The sequence below is a fragment of the Barbus barbus genome (genome assembly GCF_936440315.1).
Source record: "Barbus barbus genome assembly, chromosome: 3".
Taxonomy (NCBI): Eukaryota; Metazoa; Chordata; class Actinopteri; order Cypriniformes; family Cyprinidae; genus Barbus; species Barbus barbus.
Genome location: NC_136731.1, coordinates 3979627 through 3990374, shown reverse-complemented (window position 1 = coordinate 3990374; position 10748 = coordinate 3979627). Strand labels below are relative to the sequence as shown.

Here is a 10748-nt window from a genome sequence, read left to right as displayed (position 1 = left end):
ATACAACAAAGTTAAAACACAGCTGTTTCACCTCGAGAGGTGCCTCTGCAGTAGTTCAGGGGCATTGCTGTCCCCACCCATTTACTACAGCCATTATAAAGAACAGTAAGTCGACCCTTCTCACACCACATTTCCAACATGTCTCAAGAAGACTTTACAATGCGATTATGCTCCTTGCAACCTCAAAGCTCCTGAAGATAATGCTATCGATTATCAGATAGACGAACACCACTCAACTGACCTGCACAAAGAAAGCTTGGATAAATTCTGCAAGGAACTCGAATATCGTAAACTGACAAAAGCATCTAGCTAATGGTGAATATAAAGCAGAAGCGTTTTGACTGATGAAACATGAAGACAGCCAAAATATAATGGTATACTGTATGTGCTTTTAAGCCATTTTGATGTATTTTAACAATAAACTGAATAAAACTGTGCTAATTGACATTTATTGCCTTTATTACAATAAGAAATATATATTTTCTGTCACAAAAATATTATTTTACTTAGCTATTATTAAACTATTTTTATGTTGTATAAAATTTATTATGATGCAAAAGTGTTTGTAGTACACAGAACAATCATAAAATTGTCATATGGAAAATATAGGAAAACATTGCAGAATACAAATTACTGGCTATTGTTCAGAAGTGTAATTCAAATTAAAAGATTAATTAAATGACATGAGAAAAAATTAAAACCTGTCAATTATAGAAAGGTTATAAACAAATTATTTTACACTTGACATTTCTGTCCTACTCACTTCTGAAATGATGGCTATGCCCCTGAATCCGAGTCTCACTGACGTGTAATGGGAAACAAATTTCTTACTGTGATCTGAGGAAAATACCAGAGGTAAAAGTCTAAGTCTTTTTCTGCCCTTTATGTTTATTCTTTGTCTTTATTCATCCATTAGATGTACTGATCCAAACTCGCAATTGCTTCTTGTTTTGAGTATTTTCTCCATTCATCAGGAATTTTACCATTCTTCTGAAATGTTTTATTGTAGTATTTTTCCAGACCTTTCTGGAATCTGCACACAAACCACTTCCAGTAGGGCAGTTCTGAGAGATCAGGAGTGATGCTCCATTCTGCATGAACTCCACCTGCTCTTCTGTAATCTCTCCAAGGGAACCTTCTACCTGATGTATTAAAATCCTGATGACTTGCCACTAAATTTGTGCAAATATCAGCACAGAGATTCTTTGTTGAAATGCAAGATGTGCCATTCATTCCTCTCACTCTGTGGAGAGGAGCACTGTGATCTCCTTGATGATTTTTTGTGGTGTTGGTGCAGACAGTGTTGCAGAACGGACACTGAACCCAACAGCACTGACAGAAGTGATCAATCAGAAGCTCATCTGGTCTGTCTTTATAGGCCAGATTTACTGTAAATATATCTGTGTTGAATCTACTGCTGATATCAGACAAAATAGGAGCAAGTTCTTGTCTTATCACACCTTCTAAGAGTCTAAAATCATCAACATCATCATGATTGACTCCACTGAGGTCTTTTTCAAAGAAGATCAGCTCATCTGAAAGCTGTTGTGTGAAACTCTTCCACCACAAACCAGCATCTCCACTGTTCACTTGAACATGTTCAGTGGATTGATGAGCTGCTTTCATGATCTTCTGCTGCAGGAGTTTAGTGTTCTCCTCCATCTTGGGTAAAACACTGACACTGAACTGATCAGTGATGTACCGGCTGACTTCATCTCTGATGAAACTCTCGAAGTGATCTCTGGGAGTTTTAATGTAGTTCATGAATTTGCCAAAATCCTCCTCTTCTGCCAGTTTCTTCAGGATGTGTTTCTCCAGATTTGATCTGTTTCCATTCAGTGATGAACAGTTTGATCTCATTTCATCTGCTAAATCTCTGGCAGTCTTCTTGTAGACGCTCTGCTCGATGGGCTCTTTCAGTTTCTGACAGATGATCTCACCAAAAATAGCAGCTGATGCGGCTCCATGACAGTATTTCTGGAAAATACTACAGTACTCTTTTCTCTTCTTCTCCAAATAGAGCACAGGATCATTGGCTTCTCTGAACAGTCTGTGTTGGTCAGTAATCGTATTGTTTGCTCTCTTACAAATGAAATAAACCAAATCCATGAAGAATTCATTCTTAAACACATATTGCACTTGTCCTCCCTCATGTTTTGTTACTCTCTGCTTGATGTAATTTATGAGTATATGAATGCAGCTTAAGTTGTAGCCCATCTTTAACATGTTAAATGACTGAATTTTTGTCTCTGTCTTCTGAAAGACATCACTGACAAATGATTTTATTTGGGCTTCATCCTCTTTAGACAGAGGACTAAAGCCTAAGAACTCTTTAGCTGTTCGTATGGTGTTTTTAAAAAATCCACTGTATTTCTTATATTTTACATAATCTGAATAACTCTGAACAGTTAAAATATCCTTGCCCTCCCTCCAGCAGTCTGGATGAGCACTTTCGTAGATTTCACTGAGAACCTTTCTCACATCTCTCATTATGTCAATGTCTTTGATTGTAGGAATGTCCCTGATGATGACCTTCACACTCTGTTCCCAAAACAAATCAAACTCTTTCTTCATTGTTTCTGCATCATTTGCTTTGTCTTTGACTTTAAAGGCGAGTTCTTTGCTCTTTTCATAGAGAGTTTTTTCATGTTGTTTCCTCTGAGCATCAATCTTTTTCTTTGCATCTCGCTGCTGAAGAATCTCATTTAATTTCTGCTTTGTTTCTCTCACAATGTTTTCCTGAAGCTCTTGGATTTTCAGTTCAAATGATGTTTTCCACTGCTTCAGAATGTCTTTATCTGGGTCTTTCTCAAAGAACTCTGACATTGATTTCTCCACTTCTTCACTTGTCTTCTTCAGTTCTCTTAGAAGATCAGTTTCCTCAACATCATGAATTATTTCATTTTCTATTTTGTTGTGTAGTTTGTTCTCAGTTTCCAGCATGGCTTTGCGAAGACTCCAGGTCCACTTGCTGTATTTGGTCTCCAGATTCCTGTAGACTGAAATCTCCAGAGAATTTCTGAAGCTGAAGACGAATCGTTCATTCAGTAAAGCCTCCCAGAGATCTTTAATACGGTCTTTTAAGTTTATTAGCATCATTCCATGTGATTTTGAGATACGATATACAATAGTTTCTTTTAGTTCTTGAATGTTTTCACAGTAGTTTGGGTTTGGTGGTGCCATGGGGGGGCTGCCCTCCCAGAGATGAGCAAAATACTTCACATCATTATGAACATCGAAACTAATGACATCACTGAAACATTCTGCATCATAGACTTCATCTTCAGCAGCAAGTTTTGTCATTTTATCCAGTGTCTCCTGCAGTCGTCTCCTTCCCTCCATGTTTTTCTCTCCAGCTGTGATGTCTGACACGTTCTGATGCACAAACACACAGCTGTGATTCAGTCTGACCCTCTTCATCCTCAGGAAGGCCTGAACAACAATCTGAAGAATGTCTTGCATCTCAGCCGTGTTTTCTCCAAAGATGTTGATCAGCGTTAGATTTGCAAGTCCAACAACAAATGTGGCCAATTCATTGTCATGATGTCTTGTTGATCTTCCAATCAGTTCTGGAGCACGAAGACCCTCAGTATCAACAACCAGAATATAGTCAAAGTTCAGTTGTGTTTTCATCTCGTCTGAGACTCTGACCAGCTGCATGAAAGCTCCTCTGGTGCACCGGCCAGCACTGACGGCAAACTGGAGTCCAAACATGGCGTTCAGCATGGTGGATTTCCCAGAGCTCTGAAGCCCTAAAACTGACAGCACAAAGACTCTCTGGTCTCCCAGTTTCTGGATGAGTTGATCTAGAACAGCAGAGATCCAGATCACAGGAACATGAGCAGCGTCTCCATCCATCAGCTCCAGAGGAAATCCAGAGATCATCATCTCTGCTGCGAGACTCGGGAGAGAAGAGAAGTGAATCTGCAGGTCTTTCTTGTTCTTCTTCACCAATGAACATGATTCATAGATCTGAGCGATCTCCCTCATGATGTGCTCCAAACCAAAGTTTGCAGCTTGAAGATCCTTAGATATTCTCTCAAGTTCAAGTTCAACCTTACGATGGAAAATATTAAGAAAGTGTCCTTTCAGTTTTAAAACTGTTGACCACTTTTCATCATACTTTTGATGCAGAGCAGAAAGATCAGCTGATGTAAATTCATCAATAAGGATTCTGAGCCATTTAAAGAAAAATATCTTGTATGCAGCATTTAAGTTAATTTCTTCAATGAAGAACTTCATAAACTCACTAATGTCAGATTCATGCTGCTGTTGACGGATTTTTCTCATTTCTGTTTGTTTTCTGCTCATTTCCATTTCTGTCTCATGTCCTTGAGGTCGATGTAGTTCTTTGTTCTTCTGACACCACTGATGCCACAGTTTCCCCTGATGAGGCAGAAATGATTCTTTGATTTTTGTCAGATCTTTCTTTTCCAGTAAACTCATCATCTTCTGTGCTGCTTCTCTTCCTCTCCTGCAGTCATCATCATCTTCCTCATCTACTCTGATGTCTGAGTGTTTGGTCAAATCTTCAAGTCTGAAAGTGGAAGATGATTCTAAGAGACAATCATTTATGGCTCTTATGAGTTCTTCAGACACATCTGACTGATTTCTATCTTTCAGACCAATTTTGTATTTTCTTTTCTTCATTTGAGTTACAGCAGATGCATCCTCTGTAAGAAGACATATAAGTGGCTTTCTGTCTTTGTACAGGTTTTGTATTTTTGCTGCATGTCTGTCATTCCTCTCCAGTCGTGGTAGAAGAACAACATTGACTGAGGCCATCTCAGTGAGGATCTGCAGCTGTTTCTCATGGTCTCCTGCATCACCGTGTAGATTACAGAACGCAACACAATCAGTGAATTTATCTGTGTTTTTCCCAGAAGGGCAGTACCAGGCGATCTCCACCACTCCATCCATCAGGACTCTGGTTCTGCTGCTGCCTGGGCAGTTCCTGTGGAAGAACATGTTGTGTTTCTCATTGATCAGACTGTTCATCAGCTGAGACTTGGATGAAGACACAGAACCAAACCTGAAGAAAAACACCATTGGAGTTTGTGCTCTGTAGACTGGCTGGGTTTGACTGATGGTTTCATTGTTTTTGTTTCTGATCTTCCAGCTCTTGTTGATTTGTCTGAATGTCCAGAGAGGAAACTCAATCTGTTGTGTGATTGGATCAGGAACAAGCAGAGGCAGAGCGTACTGACACTGGGATAGTTTAGTCACCATCAGCTGCTTCAGGAAACCATCAGCACAATGAAACACAGCCATCTGAACATCCATTGGGTGAATTCGCTCAGATTGACTTGTGCCTTCATGACAGTAAGTGATGTTCTTAACAACATCATCAAAAATATCACTCTCATCTTCAGATGAGTCATTGTCTCTTTGATGTGTGTGATCCTGTTCATTAGTTTCTATAGTTTGGATGCTTCTTGCTCTGTAGTCCATTATCAGTAGTTTTTGTATGAAAGTCTGAACAAGTTTCTCTTCAGCACATGGATCATGGAACTGTAATGAATGTGCAGTTATCTGAAGAACATTTGATGCTCTCATATTGTTAAACTGCCTGACATCTAGATGGAGTTTGAGGAATAGATCATTCATTTTTAAGTCTTGTCCTGTCGTAGGTGAATGACTGGTGCTGTTTCCTTTTCCCTGTTAAGGAAACAAATGTTTAATTTACTTAAATCATATATTTTGGTTTTAAACAACTAGGTAAACATCACTGTCTCAATGTTCTAGAATATGGTGAAAAGGTTTATTTCAAAAAGTTAAACTTTCATATATTTTAGATTCATTACATGTAAAGTAAAACACTTCAAAAGTTTTTTTTTGTTTTAAGTTTGATGATTAGATTTTGTTTTACTGTTGATGATTAGAGCTTACAACTCATGAAAGTCAAAAATCAGTATCTAAAAATATTAGAATATTTCCTAAGATCAATCAAAAAAAGGATGTGCAAAACAGAAAAGTTCCAGTTCTTTAAAGTCTGTTCATTTCTGCACTCAATACTTGGTCGGGGCTCCTTTAGCACAAAATCCAGCATCAGTGAGGTGTGGCATGGAAGCGATCAGCCTGTGGCTCTGCTGAGGTACTATTGAGCCTTCAGCTCGTCTGGATTGTTGGATTGAGCGTTTCTTATCTTTCTCTTGAAAATATCCCATAGATTCCATATGGGGTTCAGGTCAGGGATGTTGGCTGGCCAATCAAGCACAGTAATATCATGGTCCGCAAACCACTTGGAAATGGTTTGGCACTGTGGGCAGGTGCTAAAGTCCTGCTGGAAAGGAAATCATAATTTCCATAAAACTTGTCAGCAGATGGAATCATAAAGTGCTCTAAAATCTCCTGGTGGACGGCTGCATTGACTTTGGACTTGATAAAACACAGTGGACCAACACCAGCAGACGTCACGGCACCCCAAATCATCACTGACTGTGGAAACTTCACACTGGACAGTTTGGATTATGACTCCAGACCTTTATTTCCAAATGAAAAGCAAAATTTACTTTTATCTGAAAAGAGGACTTTGGACCACTGAGCAACAGTCCAGTACTTTTTCTCCACAGCCCAGGTAAGACGCTTCTGACGTTGTCTCTGGTTCAGAAGTGGCTTAGTAGCCCTTTTCCTGAAGACGTCTGAGCGTGGAGACTCTTGATGCACTGACTCCAGCTTCAGTCCACTCCTTGTGAAGCTCTCCCAAGTGTTTGAATCAGCTTTGCTTGACAGTATTCTCAAGCTTGCAGTCATCCCTGTTGCTTGTGCACCTTTTCCTACCAAAATTCTTCCTTCCAGTCAACTTTGCATTTAATATGCTTTGATACAGCACTCTGTAAACAGCCACACCTTTCAGTAATGACCCTCTGTGACTTACCCTCTTTGTTGAGGGTGTCAATGATCGTCTTCTGGACCATTGCCAAGTCAGCAGTCTTCCCCATCATTGTGGTTTCAAAGAACAAGAGATACCCAAAATGTATACTGTATGGATGGTTATTTATTGAAACTCAAATGTAAATATTTCAATATTTTGAGATACTGATTTTTGACTTTCATTAGCTGTAACCTCTAATCATCAAAATTAAAACAAAAACACTTTTGAAGTGTTTTACTTTACATGCAATTGATCTAAAATATATTAAAGTTTCACTTTTTGAAATGTTACATGAAAAAAATGTACTTTTTTTTGTACTATGTACATGATGAGTTTGTCTTCAGAACACCATGGGTGTTGATGGCGCAGTGGATAAGACACATGCCTTTGGTGTGAGAGACCCGGGTTCGAATCCACTGTGAGACACCAATGTGTCCCTGAGCAAGACACTTAACCCCTAGTTGCTCCAGAGGCGTGCGAGCTCTGACATATATATAGCAATTGTAAGAACACCGTTTGGGCATGAAGCTTTCTTAGATTTCTGTTTTCTGAAGACCAGGTTCACATCTTTGGATAAAAGCGTCAGCTAAATGAATAAATGTAAATGTTCTTAAAAGCTGAAGAATTCCAAAGGAACAGGAAAACACATGTAGCACGTAAATTCTGCATGATATGTTAGACCGCAAACTGCGGACTTGGCAACATAGCGTGCCAACTTGATGCTTCCTCTGAAGACTGCTTAGATGTGTTCGACTTGATGCAGCGTAGCTAAACCGATCGCTGCGAGAGCTATAAGAGAGCGGGCGTCTCCTTATGCTTTCTCTCGCCGTACTTTGATGTCATACACCGATCGATCAAACACCTCTTGACTCTCGCGTGTCACGTGACAGACCGTAAATGCATCCTCTGCGGTTGAAAAATTGCGTTTTTTCATATCACGATATTATCGCAAATGCAATTAATCTTTCAGAACACCGTTTGGGCATGAAGCTTTCTTAGATTTCTGTTTTCTGAAGACCAGGTTCACATCCCGTACGGAGACCAAGGTCCCGATATACTTCAAATGAAAAGCGAACTTTCTGGGGGAGTTTGTTTTGGCTCCTAAACATCTTTGAGTACTCATTTTTGTTGCCAGCTTTTTTGACAATAATGGCTGTATGTTGAGTTATTTTCAGTAAATCACATTGACTACTCTAAAATATATCCAAGTTTCATTTCTATAGTATTGTCCCTTGAAAAGATATACTAAATAGATTGCCGAAATGTGAGGGGTATACTCACTTTTGTGAGATATTGTATGTGAAAAATATTACAAAGTGGCCAAAATCAAATAGTTAAATATATTTTTAATATATATTTCAAAATGTATTTACATATATTGTATAAATTATATTTTCTTCTATTTGAATTTAAGATATTTAAATATATCAAAATATATTTATTAAAATATATATTTCAATCTATGTGACTTCTGCATGGGGTGTTTTACCCCAACCCAAGCTTTTCAACAAGGCTAAATAAGCAAATGTAGGTGCATTAGCAGGTAGTTGTGAATAGCAGCCTAGTCTTCCACATGGTCTCCCATCAAGTTCCTGGCCAGGCTCAGCCCTGCTTAGCTTCAGTGGGAAATCATTCTTGGACTACAGGGTGATACTTATGCCCTTTTTGAGCACTTGAGCTTAACTGAGACTTTTGTGTCTTGTGATTTTGTAATTTTTAAATGTTCAGTTTTATTTTTATTTAAAAAATTGATTGCTTTCAGATCAGCTGTTTCTTATTTTTCTACTTTCATGTACCTTAGATGTTGAGGACTAGTGCATCTTTGAGCCTACATTCAGAACGAGTAAAATAATTAGGTATTGCTAGTAGTTAGATGCAAAATTAGCTTCATAGCCAACTCTGGCACAAAGCTTGTGTTGTGAATGGTCCCTGTAAGATAAATGAAAAAAAAAAACCCCACTAAAATTGTATACTTTAAGATTCAATTGAATATAAGGAGAGGAATGTCAATTAACCAGAAAGAAAAGAAAAAACGACTGCTTGAATGCTTTTTAAAATTTCTGTAATTATGGTATGCTCTCATGTGACATGAAAAATACAGCGCAGGTGATTTTTAGGGTGTGATCATTTAATTCTTGGTAGACATTTTTTAAATTCAACACATTGGATTTGACTTCAGGTGAAAAAAATATTCAAAACACATTGATTTCTTGCTCGAACACACTGTAATAGAATTAACTCTTATTTTATTTTAGCTTTTCGGAAATTGAATCGAATTGATTAATTGATATTAATCCAAAACATATAAATTATACTTTATTAACGCCTCGTCCCACGAGCATTAAACCAGATATATTTTTGAGCACAGGTAGCACGACTCTTGGCAAAGTTTGACTTGAATATTACACAACAGAAGACAAAGGAGTTCTTTATAAATTAATAAAAGTTTATTTGCTAAGCTACGCTACAATACTACACAAAACACACATATGCAGGAATGGGATTTGAAGAAAGTTAAAGTATAGCACTGTTTGCTATTTCAAAAGGTCTACCAGGGGCAGATCACGAGCAGAGAACCTTACTATCTTTACTTTTAAAGATTACTTCCACCAGCTCAGTGAGATATGAAGATAGTCTGGTGGAATGCGGGAGAAGAACGGGGGTGTTTCGAGGTCATGAGAATGTCAAGTTGTGGATCTGCAGAGCTTTAATGCTGGACGTCTTCTCGTAAAACAGTCTTCCATTATTGAATTATGTGTTAAACGGCCATCCTGGACCATGTCCAGATACAGAGGTCCTTGTCCTGTTCTGGTTGAATTACATTTAAATGATAAGGAGCAACAATGAAGTCCTGTTCTTAAATACATCCAGACGTTTTCCTCAAAAGGAGATTTAGGGCAGGAAATCAGCCAGCCAATAAATGCTGAGTCGATCATTCATTGATTTTTACGACTTGCAGATGCTGGAGGGGGAAGTTCCTTAGCAATGTGCTGTCCTGCAATTATTTTGTGTGTGGTCTCTCTCGACCAGGCTTTACAACACACAAATTTGTCATGCTCTTAAAATTTGTGATATTTTGTTACTGGTCCTGACAAATACGTGTGTGTGTGTGTGTATATATATGTATAAACACACATATGCACCATAGGCATCTATTGTTTAGAAATATATATAATCTAACCCTAGCCCTCCCAGAACACTTTCTACATGTTCTGACTTTAAAACATATTTTGTTTACTTAATATTGTTCTTACAAATGAGGGTGTCCCCAAAACACGATTTTGTTATCTTACTTCAGAGGACAAATCTGTCCCCAAAATATGTTTATGTAGGCAAATAATACAATATAATGTAACACTTACAACACTGATATTTTTAGTTATGAAGTTGTGTAGTCATACCTGAATATTGAAGTATTCCCTCTCTGTATCATCAAATCAGCCATGAGCTGCATATGAAAGTTCTCTTCAAAATGTGCATCATTTTATAGGGGAATGGAAATGTTCTGTGTTCAATAGAATCACCTGACATGGCAGTAAGAAAGTGGAAGTGTTTCGTTGTGTTTCTTGTGGTGATGTCTTTTGAGCTGAGTGAGCTTTTGAGCTCTTCTGCTTTAGGTATTTCTGCCATATACTGCTGTTTAAACCAGTATTTCCTCATGTCTCACAGTGTCTGTTCCATCTGATCCAGTCAGATGGGCTTTCAAGGCTGATAATATTTATTTATAATATTTAGTATAATTAAAATAATCATATAGTCTATGAACTAACATCAATTTTTAAGATAATAATAAAGATAGAAATACCACAAAGCTTAAAAGCAGAAGAGCTCAAAAGCTCACTCAGCTCAAAAGACATCACCACAAGAAACACAA

The 10748-nt window shown here is 38.0% G+C and overlaps 1 protein-coding gene across 1 annotated transcript; it reads right to left on the bottom strand.

Moving 5' to 3' along the window:
- Nucleotides 1-445: 445 nt before the first annotated feature.
- Nucleotides 446-10330, bottom strand: LOC306854267 (interferon-induced very large GTPase 1-like). The gene is made up of 2 exons (XM_079392140.1): nt 10276-10330; nt 446-5658 (listed from the first exon to the last, which is right to left on the bottom strand). Exon 2 carries the CDS (start codon nt 5605-5607, stop codon nt 913-915), a length of 4695 nt encoding a protein of 1564 aa, XP_079248266.1. The 5' UTR covers nt 5608-5658; nt 10276-10330; the 3' UTR covers nt 446-912.
- Between the last annotated feature and the right edge of the window lie 418 nt (nt 10331-10748).

Bases quoted from the DNA above. Each gene is read 5' to 3' on its own strand.
- LOC306854267 (XM_079392140.1), bottom strand. From the start codon at position 5,607: ATGAATGATCTATTCCTCAAACTCCATCTAGATGTCAGGCAGTTTAAC.